General features: G+C 47.2%; 1 protein-coding gene across 2 annotated transcripts in view; it reads left to right on the top strand.

The window, feature by feature from the left end:
* peli3 (pellino E3 ubiquitin protein ligase family member 3) overlaps positions 1 to 21,126 on the top strand; it is a 96,320-nt gene that overhangs the window by 68,022 nt on the left and 7,172 nt on the right. For both annotated transcript variants that reach the window (XM_030431911.1, XM_030431910.1), the window contains exon 5: positions 8,172 to 8,390. In XM_030431911.1, the coding sequence (XP_030287771.1) occupies positions 8,172 to 8,390 (219 nt within the window). The remainder of the gene's footprint in view (positions 1 to 8,171; positions 8,391 to 21,126) is intronic.

Genomic DNA, 21,126 nt, shown 5'->3' with positions numbered 1-21,126 from the left:
CGTGTAGTTGGTTAGACAAAAATCTTTTAGGGTTGTCAAACGATTATTTTTTTAAATCGCGATTAATCACATTTTGTCCATAGTTAACTCGCGATTAATCGCAAATTAATTGCAATTTTTTTGGCACATTTTTTTCTGTTCTAAATGTAACTTAATGTATTTTTTTCATGTTCTTGATACTTTTAACAACATAAGAAAGGGTTAGAGTTAGGGTTAGGCAAATATGCTTGCTTTATGAAAATGTTTATTCAACAGTAAATGGGATCAAAACATGGTGATGTCTGCTTTTGACGAGGGGGGCCGGTGCATCTGCCATGTGTTTGGCTTGCACATGATATATCAGACTCGACGTACTTCAATGGTAACTCATTTCATGTCGACAGTACGTGCAGATAATTTAACCATCTAGCAGTGAATTTGCTGTTCATAAGTCCTTTCTCCATTTCCTTTCACTTTCGCTTTTCAGTCCACCGAGTTTTTCCCGAACCGCCAACCCTGCTTCTTCTTCTTCTGATTCCCTTTCTTATTCTTCTACCACCCTCTGGTTCAAGACTACAGGTGCTACCGACAGCCGTAAATCATACAACGCGCGTTTCTTTTTTTAAAAATACCGAGCGTTAATCGCGCGATAAAATAATTAACGGCGTTAAGAGGATGTTGCGTTAACGCGTTATTAACGCGCTAACTTTGACAGCCCTACTTTTGATACGAATGAAGTGTGTGCCATTTGGTTCAAAAGTTTGATCTTGATTATTCTATATGTAGTTTTGGTTGCATTGCTTCATTTTGCAGGATATATTAGGTATTTTGCAGTTTGGGTGTGTGGTTTTGTGAATTGTGTTAAGTATTTTGATAAAACCAGCCTAGTTTGCAAATTTGTGTTTTAGCAATTGGAAAAAAAATTTAATATCTGTACACTGAACCTAGATAGCAAAATTTACCTGACACCCTCATCCGGCCTACATACCACGTGGAAAGATGACACTTTGGCCTGCCACAAGCCCAGACTCAGGCCAGAAAAGCTGGAGCTCAGGAGCAGACCACCGAAGTACCATCCCATGCGGCATGATGGCCAGATTAGCGTATCTGGTCCAGTTCTAAGCAGCAACAATTTTGCTATCTGGGAAGGCATCTAGCCGCTAGATGTCAGTCACTATGTCATGTCTCACTAGGCACCTCCAGTAGTGACACTCTAGTCCGGGGGTCCCCAAACTACGGCCCGCGGGCCACATCCGGCCTGCCTAAACAACTGGAGTGGCCCGCTTAACGATCCCAAACAATCTCTCTAAATGTGCCTATTTTTTAGGCGCTCTTTAAATTTAAATATTTTATATCTCCACATGAGTTGGGCGGATTGACACAAAACTTGGTATAATCATTGCCACTACCCTCTTGAGGATATCTGACAAAGGACTTACCAATCCGCCACTAGGTGGCACTCTGGTGCCAGTTTAATTTTATATTTGGCCCTGTGCCCACACCATAACGCTTATGGAAATGAAATTCATAGGGGTGGTATAGAATGGCCCCTGTAACTCACAGACAAAAAATGACCACCAGGTGGCGCTATTTTCGATGTAAAAGCATTTTTGGCCCATTACTCCCACAGAATACATGGCACATTGTTAAACCTTATATCTACGTGTTCCCTGAATTTAGCTGAATTGTGTCATGTAGGCCAGGCCCACTGTTGCAGTAATTTTCCATTTGCAAAATTGCGACAAATTAAAAAAGTACTTTTGCAAACTCCTCCTAGGCAATTTGAGCAATTTACACCAAACTTTGCATGAAGCATCTGTGGATCCTCCTGCCCAAAACGTATCAGAAGAATTTTGATAGACCAAAAGACGGCCAAAATGTAAAACAACAAATTCCTGCACATTGTGCCACACAGACAGTCTTTCGTATTTTCACCAAATACATTCCGATTACCACAACACTTTTGCCAATTGTGTTCCATGGCGCTCTGGTCGCAGTCTAATAAGTTTGAATGGGAAGTAAATGGGAAAATCTTCAAATCCTCTTAAAAACTCATCGACTTTCAACCTCTTCTTGTACCTTATAGCTTGAGCTACAGACACCATTCCACGTTTAACACAGTCAGAAGACCGTGAACTATTGGGCACACGTATTCAGTTTTTAAAAATTTTTATGGTTTTCAAATCAGTTTTAGTTTTAAGGATTTTTAGACCGTCTTCTGATTTTATAATGGCTGTGTATTGCTTGAGCTAGAGTGTGTGACATCATCACTAGAGTGGAGAGCAGCTGGAAGAACTGGAGGAAAAGTTCTCTTCAGCTTGATTTGGATCCCACATCTTTTACTTCACATGGACAATATATACATAGACATGTAGAAAATCGTGTTGGCTTTCAGCTGATGGTCTTATTTCAGACTTACACTTTTGGCTGTTAAAGCCCCAGAGGGACAAGCACAACAGCAACTCCCCCATAAGCTGCAATTTCTTCCTCTTCAGCTTTCATCACGCAGCAGGTGACATCTCACATCCCATCAGTTAATCAGTTCTTCTCTGACCTGGCTGGATTCTCTGGATTTTTTTCAAGATCTCCCAAGAGAACCAGTGTGCTTGACAGAGTGGTGGCACACAGACTCCCAAGAGCAAGCACAGTAAGATGGGACTTCCATATCTGTGCTGTGAACACTGCGTTTGAGCAGAAAGGTGACATCATCCAGTGTTTTGAAAACATCAGGGGAGTTTGAGCCTACCACTCTGCGGGAAGCTGGAGGGTTTGTGAGGCTACTGGACGATGATACTTTCAGCTTCTTCCTGAAACTATTTCATTGTATAATGCCTCGTGTGGACATTCTCTTCAGCCAGCTCCAGAAGCAGACCATCGACTCAGTCTTTGACCGGGGAATCATGCAGCAGTTCACACAGTTTTTCTGACTTCAGTGTACATTATTTAATACCAGCAGTCGCAGACCACCGAAATTATAAAGGAACGATTTCCTCAGCGAGACGCAAGCCCCACAGGCAGCATGCCTCGACATGCATGGACTGCGAGGGCCCGTTCATCACTGCTTGCAGTTTTAATTTAAAATTGCATTTCCTATAGAGCTTGGCAACGTGCCGCAGTGTCGGGTGTCATCCTCGTTGCAAGACGCCAGAGCATGAGCGAGAGAGAGAGAGCTCTCGATAATCATATCTAACTATGTAACGGGGAAAGAATGAATGTATGTCTTCATTACACTGCAGGGATCGAAATTAGCACCCGCCATCCGCCAAATGCGGGGGAATTTGTGTGCTGGCGCCTGGTGGGTGAATTGAATCAGTTTACCAGCAACTGTGACGGATTCAGCCAGATCTATATCTTGGTTAAGGCATAACAGTGCGCTTTACACGACCCAAGAGTTAGATCCGGTCAAATTATATGTTTCTGATTCGACCAAAGTGTCAGCTGGACTTTAGAAGGCTGGAAATCCACAACTACTTGAACGACCGTAAGGGGTCATTTGGACCGCTAGATTTTAAACTCTATAATCTGTCATGTAAATACCCGATTGAGTGATGAATGCATTCACTATGTCATGATATATTTTTCTTAAAAGAAATTACACCAAAATGTACATTTTAACAAGTTTAATTAGGCCTATACATTTATTAATAACATAGTAAACCATTATTTTTGCATATTTACACAAGAATTTAATAGGAAAAAAGTAACTTATTTGATCATGAATGATTTTATAATAATATATAGGCCTAAGTTAAAAAATTATATGATAATCGAAAAAGCTGGAAATGAGCTAATCTTAAACAAAAAAAGAGCTGTTGTGATTACTGGTCACAGTCAGATTACCTCCGCTCTCCTCGTACAGTCACCACACATGGGCTTGTGGCATTTCAAGTGTCCGAGGTTTGGTTCCGTTTGCAGCTCTTTCGGACCGGCACTGCCTCCGTGTCCGTGTCTGCTGCTGCTGCTGCTGCAGTGGTTGCTTCCGCTGCTGCCCACCTTGTGCCGACTGCTGCAGCCGCTTTCCCCTCCATGTTTTCTGCCCTCAGCTCCTCTGCCAGCTGCTGCAGGACTTTCCTCCGGGCTATCCTGCTGCTGGTGCTCCTTGAATGAGATGCGGGCATTGATCCCAGCCAGGTCGAGGATGTTATAGAAGACCGCCACTGGCTATCTTTCCGCCTTTGACTGAGTACACCCTCGCCATCTGGTCCGGGACGTCCACACCGTACTTGGTGTTGTTATAGTAGCTACATCACAGACTCTGGTTTTGCCTTCGCCCCACTAAAGGTGCCCACACCTGTGTGCACGGTGCTCAGGATACAGACATTCTTCTTCCTCGGCTTTCCCTGGTACACAGTCAGAGTCGCATCACTTCAGCACCGAAAAGCTCCGCTCGCTGTTTCACGGAGGAGGAACTCCCGTTTTTGTTTGCCCGTGGTGCCAACCAGGCTATTTAATACAACTAGCTATATAATTATTAACTCACAAGTAAATTCACAAAGAGGCACAGCTGGAGACCGCTAACACAGTTAGAGACAAGAGAGACAATGAAAGCAGCCACCTGCGCGAAAAATGGAACAATGAAAGTGATGTGCGGTCATTTTGACCGCTTATGGCCGAAACAGGTTAACATATCATATTTTGTGTAATTTATATAAAAACTATTCCAAGTTAAAATACAGACACTTTTAGGAAAAGTCATGTATCAGCAGTATTGCATTTTTTCATTTAGTGTTATAAGTGTTATATTTTCTCTGTAAGTGTTGATGTTTTCCTCAATTCCTAATATATAGCTACAATTAATGAAAGTAAATTAAATGTTAAATACACTTGATTTAACATGGTAGTTCCCTTTGTATTGTTTTTCATATGCAGTTATGGTGCAACATTGTGAATTGGGACATTGAGATTAATGGGTAATTGTTCTGTACTGTGGTAAGGACTTGGTGTTTAATAGCTGAACTGTGGTAGTTGGCCCATATCATTTCCTGTTATAGACTGACACCGGCCCCCCACCACAGAAAGGAAAGTTGATGTGGCCCCCACCGAAAAAAGTTTGGGGACCCCTGCTCTAGTCGAATGGTTGTAGTTCATCATGCAGCCAAGCAAGATGTCAAAAAAAAGAGAAGTTGACATTGAGGGAAGGCAGTTTTATGAGGCAGTTTAACTAGGAAGTATGTCTTCTTTGTAACAAGACAGTGGCAGTCACAGAAACAATTTATGGTGCCACTTTGACACCAAACACAGAGCCAAGTATGCTAACCCTAAACGCAAAAAGTCCAAGAATTAAAAAACAGCCTGCAAACAGAATATGTCTGTTAAAGTTACAGAAAGAATGATGGCACATTGATATTCAACTGTTTTGTATCTAAAGAAATTTCTCTATTGTTAAATTAAAATTCCTGTTTTTCAGAAGGTGCAGTTTTGTTCACAAGTGTATGCTGAAGGGAGGTGAAAAAGTGTGCCTTAACCCGAAACAAGGAGAGCTTTTAACAATGTCAGCTTGTCGAGAACATTGCAGATCGAATCAGGGAGCTTAATAATTGTGTAATTAATCATGATAACAATTCAATACATTTATCTAGTCTTATATTTACAACCATTTCTTTAAGCGTCTTGGAATAAAGCTGAGAGTTAAATTCAGTTTAAAACTCCTTTTCAAATATGGCAGCTCAGGGCAATAAAGAAGTTGCTCCTCTACTATAACTGAAATTTTTCAGATTCAAAGTCTGGCCAAACATTTTAAACTTCTCTCTGTAATACAAAGTGAGAATTAGTCTTCTCTGAACAATGTTGGCTAGTCTATGTCTAGAACACCACAGTCAAATTTGTTTCAACCAAGCTACTGAATGTCCATTACATGTCCTAATTACATGTAGCTACATCCAAACCTTTCAAAAGGCATCCATCTGAGTTTGTAGATTAGCCTATTTAGCTACCTCAAACTAACATGCTTGCCAGTTGGTTGCTTTTAGAGTAGTGACTACGTGAGTATGTGGCTAAAACCAGAAACATTTGGGGGGTATTTCAGAAAGCGGGTTTTGTGAAAACTCTGAGTTTGTTAACCCTGAGATGAGAGAAACTCTGAGTTTTCAGTTCGAGAAAGAGAGGTAACTTAAACTCTGGGTCTGTTACTGCGGTAACTTACTCTGTGAACATAACCTGCTCACTGGCAGGTTTACTTGAAGAAACCCTGAGTCTGACGGAGCTGTCTGACAGCGGCTGTCCTTCCCTTCTCAGTCCGATCATGTTGAAGCAGAAATAGTTCACATAGTTTTACAGCAGGAGGAGAATTTAGATTAATTTAGATGAGCTCTCACTCCCTGACGAGGACTGAACCGAACAGCAGACCGCTTCTTATCAGTCCGTCATTTATATTCTCCGGCTGCACAGCGAATATCAGGCTACACGTCATCGCTGACGTGCTCTCAGATCTGAACAATCCTCTTCGTTTTTTTCTCATTTTTTAAATCACTTTGCAGGTTAATCAATCACCTTCCAGCTGCCAGAAAAAGAGAAATAACTCACATTTCATTTGGCTTTCTTTATTTCCCACAGATTCCCACAACGTAATTTCAAAGTCCGTGTTTCTAGTTTGCTGCCGCATTGAGTATAAGATGAAATGACTTCTAGTTGAATCTGTAGACAGTTAGTGTGTGTCTGCCTCTAATGTTGGGTCCTGGGGGTGAGTGACGCCCTCAGCCTCTGGTCACCCAGCGACCTGGCTCAGGACCAGCTCCTCTGCCACTGTCGGACGTGCTGGAGGTGGAGATGAGCACCACTTCATGTTCAACTACTCAGCAGGATGTTAGGACACAGATGTGTGTTAAACAGCATCGGTTGGTGGTAAAAGCTACTACAAGTTAAAATATCCACTGAATAAACTTTTGCTTTGTTTAATATGTTAAATAAAACCAAAGTGAGGAGCCATCGTGAGACTGTTTCTATGTCATTTTCAGCTGATTTAAATAAAATAAAACAGCCTAAAATAAAATGAAACAAAACATTGAACAACATTCAACCACTTCCTCAAAGGCTAATATAAAAGAAAGTGATGTTAAATCCAAAATGAAAAGACGACCGCATCTAAAACTCTGTCAGTGATTTTTATTACGGCCGCAGCCGTGTTACTTTTTTTTTCCCCAGAAAATGTCTGCTTCCTGTTTTTTCCCCTGTTGCCATGGTGAATCACTGTATCGGAGCTCCATTGATGATGGCTTTTTACTAGTCGTCAGGCACGAGCTCAACTCAGAGTTAACATACTCATCTCATCATACTCATCCTCACTCTCTGATATCCATCTTCCCATCTCAGGCTTTCCTAAAACAGCGAACTATTCCTTTAATGTGTATTTTATCGTATATTTTTTTGTAAAACTATAATGGTACCTGAGAGCCCCATAGCAAAACATAACAGATCACTATACAGAACAAAACACAAATCAGACACGCATCTCAGTGAGTGCTCAGGTAATCTGTGAGCAGATTTGTCGAGCTCATCGAGAATGCCGAGTCATGACAGAACAGCGCAGTGAGGGCATCTGGGAGAACAGAGGGAGAGAATGGGGAGGTAGTCAAGGAAAGAAAGCCAGAAGGAGGAAAGACAAAAGACTGAGGAGATAAAATATACAAGAGAGGATGAGTCAGACCTGTCTGCCCTCAACAGCTCACAGCCTTGTTCCAAACACCTTCTCTCATCATCAAAGAGATCTATACAAAACTGTGACTCCAGCACACAGTATCAACAGGGCTCCGCTCCTTCATTTAGGTCTGTCTCCCTTCCTCTGTCTGCTGTGTTAAAGGCTCAGTTCACCAACATTACAAAACATGTCCCTTAATCACGCATGATAGTTTGGGTGTACTTTGTTCAGGTTTGGGACAGGAATTTGTTAGATATCTGACTCTACCCAGATACAATGGAAGCAAATGAAATTGTTATTGTGCTGCTTATAATATTTCAATACTTTCATTCAAGGGCAGTGCTGCTTCCGCATTTCTTCAGTTCAGTGGAAAGGAAAGGAAAACTACACTTTTTTACAATCGTGCGGCCATTGGCTCATTGGTTATGATAAAATCGTGAAAACCTTGGTATCAGTGAGAAAATATGATTTCTGTAGTTTGGGTGAACCAAACAAGCATGGATTTACTTATATTGTTCATTGTTTTAGGATTTTGATCCCTCTCTCTTGGTTTTCTCAGATTGGCAGGTCCACAGAGAGCATGATCGACTTTGTGGTGACAGACACAGCAGGCAGCAGTCAGGGTGGGGGTGCAGCAGGGGAGGGTGGTGGTGGCGGTCAGTCAGCCCAGAGCACCATCTCCCGCTACGCCTGCCGCATCATGTGTGAACGCAGTGCTCCCTACACTGCCCGCATCTACGCAGCCGGCTTTGACTCCTCGAAAAACATCTTCCTTGGGGTAAGTGCTCTCCTTTGTGGGTGTCAGGATTTTCTTTGTGAACTACACAGGGGCTGGTAACCATGGCAACCATGGTGAGAACAACAGCAGGACAGGGCTGTGCCACCCACGGGTGACATCATAGCTGTTAGGATGGGTGACAGTACATGTGACCTGGCCTGAGGAAGCAATAGAAAAGAGGGAATGTGTGTGTGTGTGATTGTGTGTGTGTGTTTGTGTTTGTGTGGTATGGTGTCGCTGGCAGTGTTAATCATGTGTGCAGTGAAAGTGCTTTGTATGGCGTTATATCTGTGTCAAAAGTCGAGCGAGCGAACACATTTTCACGCGCGCAGATCTCTCTGCACACGTAAATAATTTCGTGTCGCGCGCAGATTCAACTGTCGCGCGCATTTGTTTGATCTTCGCGCACATATTCAGTAACAGAGTGCAGCAGAGGCAGGTGCCCGCGGGTTAAAATCAACAACCACACGCACAACAAGTGCGTGTGGTTGCCAGCACGCTTTGAGCGTGCTGGCTCGCTCCTGCTCTTGCTCTCTTCCTCCTCTGTGCTCGCTCGCGGTGGAGTTCTGCTCTCTCGAAGACTTTTGACACTTTGGGGGCGGAGACCAAGGCAGACCCCGGCCCTCTTATGAATGGTCATTTTCCAGCCCCCACTTGGGTAGAGAGCCTTGAGAGAGAGAGTGGTGCCACCTCCGTTCACTGCAATGGTTCAGTTTTTTTCACAGCAATGGCGGATCATGGAGCCCCTCAAAAGTTCCTGGAGGTTAGCCGCCGCTCAATGTAATTCCTATGGAGCACACGGCTGGAGCACCACTTGTTCAAGGTAAAATGTTTAAAGAATGACAATTTCATGTCAGTAGTGCATCGGAATTAAATTGACATGAGTAATTAAGTATGATGGTGGATTCTTCCCGTCTAGATTAGAAGATTCAGAGAATATTAACAGCTAAAAGTTTAGGCTAGCACACTGGATAACGATAGCAACACATGCTAATATCATTGAGGCTGTGGAATGATGGGTGAAGCATATGATATGAGGACAGTGATTATGAACTGCAAGCTCATAATGTCTATCACCAACGCATTGCACTGACTTTTTATATATTGCTAGCTAGAAAGAGAGCTATTTTGTGAAATATTGCAGCCCATACACTTATACAATAGCCTACTATATTAGGGCTGTCAGTTTTTATTTGATATTCGAATATAGGCGCAGTGATGCCACTTCACAAATTTATCTTGCATGATGCAGGCCAGGAGTGATGAGTAGACAATGGGGAGACTGAAAACATAATGAATGTGATGCTTTTGAAGCAGTCATACTAAACACATGTCCCTAACAGGTGATATCATCTTGCGTATAATTGGGAACCTACAGTAGGAGCACTTTGCTGTGAGGCATCAGTGATGCTGCAGGCCAGGAGTACTGAGTGGACCACAGTGAGACTGAAAACATAGCAAGGTGGGTCAGGCATGATAAATCATGCTAAATGGTTATTGCCTTGCAATATTATTAAAGGAATCATACAACACACAACCATTGCAATTAGTCATATTATTTGATACACCTGTGCAACGTCATGCAGTGCAGTACAACAGCTGTGCCATAAATCCTGCTTTTATAAATCTTCTTCAGTTTTAGTTGACATTATCAGAAGGGTTTGATCTACTTTATGTTATTTGTTGAGGTCATAGTGGGGGGTGGTGCTGTGCTGGACTGCATTATCTCAACAATTGTTGCTTATATTTTGCCTTCAAGTATTTTAATGGAGAGGGCAAAATATCAGGAACACTGATGAATATAATGCAGCGCAGCACGGCAGCATCCACTATGACTCCTGTAATAAAAAGCTACCAGAATGATCATCTTTTTGACAATGTCAGCTATAAATAGAAATGTATAAGTTTTGTAAATGTAAGAATGTATGGCAGAGCAGTTGAACTGGATTATCTTAGATTGCACAAGTGAGCCTTATGACATAGGTCTGTATATTAGTATGATATGTATATTAGTAACTGTAATGAATATATGGTCAATTAATAATTTAAGTTATCATACTGCATTGGTGCTGCATGCTGCACATCAGGGGAACTGAAGAGTAAGGACCAAAGATCTTATAGCTCAGGAGTGATGATGACGAGAATGTTACATGTCTCTTGTTAATGGTTGTAGCCTTCTGGTAGTTGGTGGAACAGTGATGTTTGCAGGATACAGGTAGGTGGAGGGGCAGTGATGCTGGCTTTATCCTGAAACACTTTCAGCTGTTCTGGGGTTGCTTGATGTTGAACCTAGGCCACTGTTCTTTTTCACCTACTTGGTTTGGCTCATGCTTCCAAGATGGCCATCTTTTTAGGGCCCGAGCAGGTAGACCTGCGAGGTCCCTATTGTTATTGGAAGGACAGAAATTTTCTTCACCAAGTTTGAATGCAGTTTTGGATTCCTGAACATACCCAAAAACTCACCAAATTTGGAATATATGTTACATCTGGCGAAAATTGCGATCCTGCATTGTCATTGGGCGTGGTCGTGACCTGCGGGCTCTGTAGCGCCCCCTAATCAAATTAACTCAGTAATTTTCTTCATGCCTTGAAGAACAAAAGTTATTGAAATCATTCAGCTGCGCCAAACTTTAGTGGGCGGTGCGGTGGAAACCATTTTTTCCTCACGCCATCAAGCATCGAGGCTTTATAACTTCAACATACAATTTCCTATCCACACCAAACTGCTTGTAACTGTAGAGGCTGTCTCCCCGAACAAATTTCAGCATCAATACTTAGTCTGGCATTTTGCTTTTGGCCGCCATGTTGAAATATTGCCAATCTTCGTACTTAAATTATCTCCTCCTACAGATGTAACACCACCGACTTCAAAGTCACTCAGTAGCATCCTCTGACCTTGAAGATGAAAAGTTATTAAAATCTTTATCCTACGTCATACCTGCTGGCCACAGTGGAGCGGGCAATTCGAATCCTTCGCCGTGAAGCATCGTGTCCTCATAATTTCTTCATACAATGTCTTATCTCGGTCAAATCTCTCAGGAATGCAGAGGGAGTCGCCCTGATGAGATCTGTGTAGTCATGGAGCGTGGCCGTGACGCGTGGGCTCTGTAGCGCCCCCTATTGTGATGCCCCGCCTCCTACTTGTAACACAGAAGGACGAAAATTGGTACGCATATTCATCATGACCAGACGCAAGGAAAACCCATTTGGATGCATACTCTCAGTCCAACAGGAAGTCAGTTATTTTGAAATTTGGCCGCATTTTTGACAAATTCATGCCTAATTTGAAAATTATCTTGTCCTAGAGCTTAAACACCACAATCTTCAAATTAACTCAGTAATTTTCTTAATGCCTTGAAGAACAAAAGTTATTAAAATCGTTCAGCTGTGCCAAGGTTTAGTGGGCGGTGCGGTGGAAACCATTTTGTCCTCACGCCGTCAAGCATCGAGGCTTCATAACTTCAACATACAATTTCCTATCCACACCAAACTGCTTGTAACTGTAGAGGCTGTCTCCCCGAACGAATTTCAGCATCAATACTTAGTCTGCCATTTTGCTTTTGGCCGCCATGTTGAATTATGCCAATCTTTGTACGTAAATTATCTCCTCCTACAGATGTAACACCACCGACTTCAAAGTCACTCAGCAGCATCCTCTGACCTTGAAAATGAAAAGTTCTTAAAATCTTTATCCTAAGTCATACCTGCTGGCAGTTGTGGAGCCTGCCATAACAATCCTTCGTCATGAAGCATCAAGTGCTGATATCTCCTTCATACTATTTCCTAGCTCGGCCAAATCTAGAGGGAATCTAGAGGGAGTGGCCCTGAAAAGATCTGTGCATCAATACTGTATCATATCCATAGCGCCACCCACTGGAAACATGAAGCAAGTTTTATTTCAGGCAATTTAGGCGTCCTACATGCATGTACATGAATGAAATGTGGCACGCATGTGTGTCATGACAAGACGCACAAATGACTCATTTACACCCACACTCTCAGTCAAACAGGAAGTGGTCAGTTTTGCTTAGAAGCACATGAATTGATGGTGTAGGTGATGCAAGTCGCCACTAGATGGCACTGTTGTCTTTCAAGGCACATGTATCATATTCATCAGATTTTATTGAAACTTTAAAAGGTGGCAGCATGCACTTCTTGGGATAAAAACTAGTAAACAAAGCAGAACTTAGATCAAAAGCTTGAAACTGATAGACAGCCATAAATTCATTTTTTGAAATGTTGGCAAATTAAGCATTATTCTACACATATTTATGTGCAGTGATGACAAACATAGTCAGATGTACATGGCATTTGCAGGTACTTTTGTCTGAATTGTACGTTACAACAGGGCATAGTTGAAGGGTAATGGGTTGAGCCACATAATGGATAAGTCGGTGGTAGTAAGCCACAGCACACAATTTTCAAATAAGCCAATTTGCTAAGAATGCCATTTGCGTGTTGTGTCTGCCCTGTCAAGGTGGCACACAACAAGATGTGTGTAGTTGTGATTCTGCCCAACTCTTCCGCGATGAACGAAGTGGATTCCACTGCGATATGAAACAACTGAGTGGGTTCTTTGGTTAAACACCGCTACTGCAGGACGCTCGTCAAACCTGGTCACTTGACCGCTGTCCCTTTTCAAAAGGAAGAATCACCTCTGGCTGCACTCCACTACCTATCTTAATCTGTAGCATTCCACTTCCATCCTCCCCTATGATGCGCTGCCTTCCTGCCTTCACCGTGACAACAGAAGGCAGTGTCTTATCTGCGCCGGTAGTCGAGTGGTTGGCGTGCATGCCACATATGCAGTGGACCCGGGTTCGAATTTAGGGCGGAGGAAGTTTACTGCAAGCCACAACCCCCCCCCTCTCTGTCCCACTTCCAATCTATTCCCTGCCAAAACACAGGTGTCCATGCCTGAATTCCAGACAAAGGCAAAGAGAAGGCTGTAACCCTTCACACAACGTAACGGTGCAGAATCGATTGTCAAAACGTACCTGATTACTAAATGTTTTAGAAATCATTCACCTGCAGTCCCTTTGGATTTCTGTGGATTGTAGGAAGTTGTTCTGACTTCACCTTAAAGCGCTTGATACTGGCAGGGGCAACCCACCGCGTTACAAACACACGTTGGGAGAAGAGGCTGATATTCACCCCCCGCGTGCACCATCCCAAACGCAGGCGGTTGCCGCCTCCGTGAACAACGATCGAGCAACGGGGCTTAAGCCGCGGCGCGTTTGGACGGCGGCACGCCCCGACGTGCGTGCGGACTGCGAGGGCCCGTTCATCACTGCTTGCAGTTTTAATTAAGTTTAGTTTTTTCCTCTCATTTTTTTATTTTTTTTTGCTTCAATCTCCAACCTCAACCTAATAAATCTCCTGATGATCTTTTCTTCACAGCATGATGGAAGCCTGCTGGAGGGTGCCAGAGCTTCCTGCTCCAACACACCCTCTGCATCTGGAAGCTCCGTGAGGGAGTAACCAGTCTTTTTCCTAAACAGTTCCTCGATGTGGTGAATGACATCAGAGGCTTCTTGGGAGGAAGGCAACTTAACCTCTCTTGGTTTTTGCATTGTTTTGCCTGTTCTGTGTTCTCTGTTTTTAATTAAAAAAATCTTAAAGTTCCAAGTGGTGTGGTTTTTGAAAGTGAATGAAATTGAAAAGAAATTGCCCCTTAGCCAAACAGCTTGACGTGCTGATCTGTTTGACTCCTTTAGATACTGTTTTTAAGGAATTCATTGTGGTATTAAGTGCATTGGGAAAAACAAGACAGTGTGTGATTTATTATGCATCAGTGAGTACGTTTGGGATAAGTAAGAATAGTTAACAAATGGTGATAGAATTCCATTTACTTGCAATGAATTCAAATCCAAATTTATTAATTTTTTGCCATGGATTTCCTATTAGAACACAGTTATTATCATCTGATATCCATCCATCCATCCATCCATTTTCCTCCGCTTATCCGGGGCCGGGTCGCGGGGGCAGCTGCCTGAGCAGGGACACCCAGACTTCCCTCTCCCCGGATACTGCCTCCAGCTCTTCCGGGAGGACCCCAAGGCGTTCCCAGGCCAGCTGAGTGACATAGTCACACCAGCGTGTCCTGGGTCTTCCTCGGGGTCTCCTCCCGGAGGGACATGCCAGGAACACCTCCCGAGGGAGGCGTCCCGGGGGCATCCGAAACAGATGCCCGAGCCACCCCAGCTGGCTCCTCTCGATGTGGAGGAGCAGCGGCTCTACTCTGAGCTCCTCCCGGGTGACAGAGCTCTTCACCCTATCTCTAAGGGAGCGCCCTGCCACCCTGCGGAGGAAACTCATTTCGGCCGCTTGTATCCGGGATCTTATTCTTTCGGTCATGACCCAGAGTTCATGGCCATAGGTGAGGGTCGGAACGTAGATTGACTGGTAAATCGAGAGCTTCGCCTTTCGGCTCAGCTCTCTCTTCACCACGACAGACCGATACAAAGACCGCATTACTGCGGCCGCTGCACCGATCCGTCTGTCAATCTCACGCTCCGTCCTTCCCTCACTCGTGAACAAGACCCCAAGATACTTAAACTCCTCCACTTGAGGCAGGAACTCTCCTCCCACCTGGAGGGAGCAGGCCACCTTTTTCCGGTCGAGAACCATGGCCTCGGATTTGGAGGTGCTGATTCTCATCCCAGCCGCTTCACACTCGGCTGCAAACCGCCCCAGGGCATGCTGGAGGTCCCGGCTCGAAGGAGCCAACAAGACCACGTCATCCGCGAAAAGCAGAGACGAGATCCATTGGCTCCCGAACCAAATCCCCTCCGGCCCGTGGCTGCGCCTAGAAATTCTGTCCATAAAAGTAATGAACAGAACCGGTGACAAAGGGCAGCCCTGCCGGAGTCCAACATGCACTGGGAACAGGTCTGACTTACTGCCGGCAATGCGAACCAGGCTCCTGCTCCGGCAGTACAGGGACCGCACAGCCCTTAACAGAGGGCCCCCGACCCCGTACTCCCGGAGCACCCCCCACAGTATGCCACGAGGGACACGGTCGAATGCCTTCTCCAAGTCCACAAAACACATGTGGACTGGTTGGGCAAACTCCCATGAACCCTCGAGCACCCTGCGGAGGGTATAGAGCTGGTCCAGTGTTCCACGGCCAGGACGAAAACCGCATTGTTCCTCCTGGATCCGAGGTTCGACTATCGGCCGAATTCTCCTCTCCAGTACCCTGGAATAGACTTTCCCGGGGAGGCTGAGGAGTGTGATCCCCCGATAGTTGGAGCACACCCTCCGGTCCCCCTTTTTAAATAGGGGGACCACCACCCCGGTCTGCCAGTCCAGAGGCACTGTCCCCGACTGCCACGCGATGCTGTAGAGACGTGTCAGCCAAGACAGCCCCACAACATCCAGAGACTTGAGGTACTCAGGGCGGATCTCATCCACCCCCGGTGCTTTGCCACTGAGGAGCTTACGGACTACCTCAGTGACTTCGGCTTGGGTGATGGATGGGTCAACCTCTGAGTCCCCAGCCTCTGCTTCCTCAATGGAAGGCGTGTCAGTGGGATTGAGGAGATCCTCGAAGTATTCCTTCCACCGCCCGACGATGTCCCCAGTTGAGGTCAACAGCTCCCCACTTCCACTGTAAACAGTGTTGGTGGAGGACTGTTTCCCCCTCCTGAGGCGCCGGATGGTTTGCCAGAATTTCTTCGAGGCCGACCGGTAGTCCTTCTCCATGGCCTCCCCGAACTCTTCCCAGACCCGAGTTTTTGCTTCCGAGACTGCCCGTGCTGCCGCACGCTTGGCCTGCCGGTACCCGTCAGCTGCCTCAGGAGTCCCCCGGGCCAGCCAGGCCCGGTAGGACTCCTTCTTCAGCTTGACGGCAACCCTTACTTCCGGGGTCCACCACCGGGTTCGGGGATTGCCGCCGCAACAGGCACCGGAGACCTTACGGCCACAGCTCCGGACAGCCGCGTCAACAATGGAGGTGGAGAACATGGTCCATTCGGACTCTATGTCCCCAGCCTCCCTCGGGATCTGGTCAAAGCTCTCCCGGAGGTGGGAGTTAAAGATCTCCCTGGCAGAGGGTTCTGCCAAACGTTCCCAGCAGACCCTCACGATACGTTTGGGCCTGCCAGGTCTGTCCAGCTTCCTCCCCCGCCAGCGGATCCAACTCACCACCAGGTGGTGATCAGTTGACAGCTCAGCCCCTCTCTTCACCCGAGTGTCCAAGACATACGGCCGGAGGTCAGATGACACGACCACAAAGTCGATCATTGATCTCCGGCCTAGGGTGTCCTGGTGCCACGTGCACATATGGACACCCTTATGCTTGAACATGGTGTTAGTTATGGACAAACTGTGACTAGCACAGAAGTCCAGTAACAAAACACCACTCGGGTTCAGATCGGGGAGGCCGTTCCTCCCAATCACACCCCTCCAGGTAACACTGTCATCGCCCACGTGGGCGTTGAAGTCCCCCAGGAGAACGACGGAGTCCCCGGTTGGAGCACTCTCCAGTACCCCTCCCAGGGACTCCAAGAAGGCCGGGTACTCTGCACCGCTGTTCGGCCCATAAGCCGAGACAACGGTGAGAGCCCTATCCCCGACCCGAAGGCGCAGGGAAACGACCCTCTCGTTCACCGGGGAGAACTCCAACACATGGCGGCTGAGCTGGGGGGCTATAAGCAAGCCTACACCAGCTCGCCGCCTCTCGCCGCGGGCAACTCCAGAGTGGAAGAGAGTCCAGCCTCTCCCAAGGAGTTGGGTTCCAGAGCCCAGGCTGTGCGTGGAGGTGAGACCGACTATTTCTAGTCGGTACCGCTCAACCTCCCGCACCAGCTCAGGCTCTTTCCCCCCCAGTGAGGTGACATTCCATGTCCCCATGGCTAGAGTCACCATCCGGGGATCGGGCCGCCGGGGCCCCCGCCCACGACCGCCACCCATATCCCTCTGCACCGGCCCCTTCTGAACCCTCCCGCGAGTGGTGAGCCCACGGGAGGGCGGGCCCACGTTGCTCGTTCGGGCTGCGCCCGGCCGGGTCCCGTGGGCAGAGACCCGGCCACCAGGCGCTCGCCTGCGAGCCCCAACCCCGGGCCTGGCTCCAGGGTGGGGCCCCGGTGACGCCGATCCGGGCGACGTGCACGTCCTTGGTAGTATGACTTTCATCAGGGGCGAGTGAACCGATCTTAGTCTGACCCGTCACCTAGGACCTGTTTGCCTTGGGAGACCCTACCAGGGGCATTAAGCCCCGGACAACATAGCTCCTCGGATCATTCAGGTGCTCAAACCCCTCCACCACGATAAGGTGCCGGTTCAAGGAGATATCATCTGATATCATCATCATATTATCATCAATCATAATGCTGTTGGGAGTCAAGACTTATTGTGCAGTCAATTGGCAAATCATTGTCAGTCACTTGTTAGTCTGCCCCCTTCATGTCTGAAAGTAAAAAACACAGTTGCCATTATAATGCTGCTGTAAGTCCAGACTTGTCAGTCACCCGTTAGTCTGCCACTGAGCTTCCTGTCTGTGACGGAAGCTGTCATCAGCAAGAAACTGAAAAGGCACCCACGTGGGGGCTGGAAAATGACCAATCATAAGAGGGCCGGGGTCAGCCTTGGTCTCCGCCCCCAAAAAGTAAAAAGTCTTCGCTTCGAGTGAGCAGAACTCCACCGCAAGCGAGCACAGAGGAGAGAGAGAGCAAGAGCAGGAGTGAGCCAGCGCGCTCAAAGCAGCTGCACAGTGTTGTTGTGCGTGTGGTTGTTGATTTTAACCCGCACGCACCTGCCTCTGCTGCACTCTGTTACTGAATATGTGCGCGAAGATCAAACAAGTGCGCACGACAGTTGAATCTGCGCGCGTGACACAAAATAATTTACGTGCGCAGAGAGATCTGCGCGCGTGAAGATGTGCTGTTGCTCGCTCGACTTTTGACACAAACGCCATAGCTTTGGCTGTCATGATGTGTGTCTGGTTACATAACCTGTCAGAACTGGAAGCACTAAACGGCCATGCATTCATATATTTTATTTCCTCCGTTTTCCCGTGATAACAAGTTAATTACCTCTGTTTTCCTGAGATAACGGGATAATTTTATCGAGATCTCGTGATAACGAAACTTTGTTTTCCCGAGATAACAAGTTAATTTCCTCCATTTTCCCGAGATAAGTAATAATAACTGCTATTATAGATAATATTCACATTAATGTGCGCAATCTAAGAAGCTGGTTAGCAAGGCTTCAGCTATATCGGTGGCGCAATCTAAGTGGGCCTGATGTCATTGTAGCATCCCAGCTGAATGATGGTCAGACTCTATAACTGATGGTCCAAATTGTTTATTACAGGAACCTTGTACACTCGAACACACCTTCGGACACACCGTAAGAGCTTGTACCCTTTATCAGCAAGGTGCACAGTAAATCATTTCATCACATTCAGCAAAAAACATGCAGGCACACTTCAAACACGCACACACACGATTCCCAGGAACACAGATGTTCTCGGTTCACAGTGAGACGCTTTCAAAATAAAAGTCCTGCATTTAGGCAACTGTCTTATATAATTAATGAAATAATAATCTGGCTTCAAAGAATATCAGTTAACTGAATGAAAACAAGATGTTCTTACAATTATCACACTAAAGGTCATTTACAGTTGTTACACTAACTAACTGACTCATTCCCACACACACACTCACACACACACACACACTAGAGTTCTCAACGGGTCTGTCGGCCCAACAAACGGGCCGAAAAAATACGCAAATGAGCCGGGTCCTTTTTTATAAAACACATTTCAGAAAACACATTTCTTGCAGGTTCCATCCATCCATTTTCATCCGCTTATCCGGGGCCGGGTCGCGGGGGCAGCTGCCTGAGCAGGGACACCCAGACTTCCCTCTCCCCGGATACTGCCTCCAGCTCTTCTGGGAGGACCCCAAGGCGTTCCCAGGCCAGCTGGGCGACATAGTCACACCAGCGTGTCCTGGGTCGTCCTCGGGGTCTCCTCCCGGAGGGACATGCCAGGAACACCTCCCGAGGGAGGCGTCCCGGGGGCATCCGAAACAGATGCCCGAGCCACCTCAGCTGGCTCCTCTCGATGTGGAGGAGCAGCGGCTCTACTCTGAGCTCCTCCCGGGTGACAGAGCTCTTCACCCTATCTCTAAGGGAGCGCCCTGCCACCCTGTGGAGGAAACTCATTTCGGCCGCTTGTATCCGGGATCTTATTCTTTCGGTCATGACCCAAAGTTCATGGCCATAGGTGAGGGTCGGAACGTAGATTGACTGGTAAATCACCACGACGGACCGATACAAAGACCGCATTACTGCGGCCGCTGCACTGATCCGTCTGTCAATCTCACGCTCCATCCTTCCCTCACTCGTGAACAAGACCCCAAGATACTTAAACTCCTCCACTTGAAGCAGGAACTCTCCTCCCACCTGGAGGGAGCAGGCCACCTTTTTCCGGTCGAGAACCATGGCCTCGGATTTGGAGGTGCTGATTCTCATCCCAGCCGCTTCACACTCGGCTGCAAACCGCCCCTGGAGGTCCCGGCTTGAAGGAGCCAACAAGACCACATCATCCGCGAAAAGCAGAGATGAGATCCATTGGCTCCCGAACCAGATCCCCTCGGGCCCGTGGCTGCGCCTAGAAATTCTGTCCATAAAAGTAATGAACAGAACTGGTGACAAAGGGCAGCCCTGCCGGAGTCCAACATGCACTGGGAACAGGTCTGACTTACTGCCGGCAATGCGAACCAAGCTCCTGCTCCGGCAGTACAGGGACCGTACGGCCCTTAACAGAGGGCCCCCGACCCCGTACTCCCGGAGCACCCCCCACAGTATGCCACGAGGGACACGGTCGAATGCCTTCTCCAAGTCCACAAAACACATGTGGACTGGTTGGGCAAACTCCCATGAACCCTCGAGCACCCTGCGGAGGGTATAGAGCTGGTCCAGCGTTCCACGGCCAGGACGAAAACCGCATTGTTCCTCCTGGAATCCGAGGTTCGACTATCGGCCGAATTCTCCTCTCCAGTACCCTGGAATAGACTTTCCCGGGGAGGCTGAGGAGTGTGATCCCCCGATATTTGGAACACACCCTCCGGTCCCCCTTTTTAAATAGGGGGACCACCACCCCGGTCTGCCAGTCCAGAGGCACTGTCCCCGACTGCCACGCGATGCTGCAGAGACGTGTCAGCCAAGACAGCCCCACAACATCCAGAGACTTGAGGTACTCAGGGCGGATCTCATCCACCCCCGGTGCTTTGCCACTGAGGAGCTTACGGACTACCTCAGTGACTTCGGCTTGGGTGATGGATGGGTCAACCTCTGAGTCCCCAGCCTCTGCTTCCTCTATGGAAGGCGTGTCAGTGGGATTGAGGAGATCCTCGAAGTATTCCTTCCACCGCCCGACGATGTCCCCAGTCGAGGTCAACAGCTCCCCACCTCCACTGTAAACAGTTTTGGTGGAGGACTGCTTCCCCCTCCTGAGGCGCCGGATGGTTTGCCAGAATTTCTTCGAGGCCGACCGGTAGTCCTCCTCCATGGCCTCCCCGAACTCTTCCCAGACCCGAGTTTTTGCTTCCGAGACTGCCCGTGCTGCCGCACGCTTGGCCTGCCGGTACCCGTCAGCTGCCTCAGGAGTCCCCCGGGCCAGCCAGGCCCGGTAGGACTCCTTCTTCAGCTTGACAGCAACCCTTACTTCCGAGGTCCACCACCGGGTTCGGGGATTGCCGCCGCGACAGGCACCGGAGACCTTACG

This window comes from Sparus aurata, chromosome 10, assembly GCF_900880675.1.
Source record: "Sparus aurata chromosome 10, fSpaAur1.1, whole genome shotgun sequence".
Taxonomy (NCBI): Eukaryota; Metazoa; Chordata; class Actinopteri; order Spariformes; family Sparidae; genus Sparus; species Sparus aurata.
This window is presented reverse-complemented; position numbering and strand designations above follow the sequence as displayed.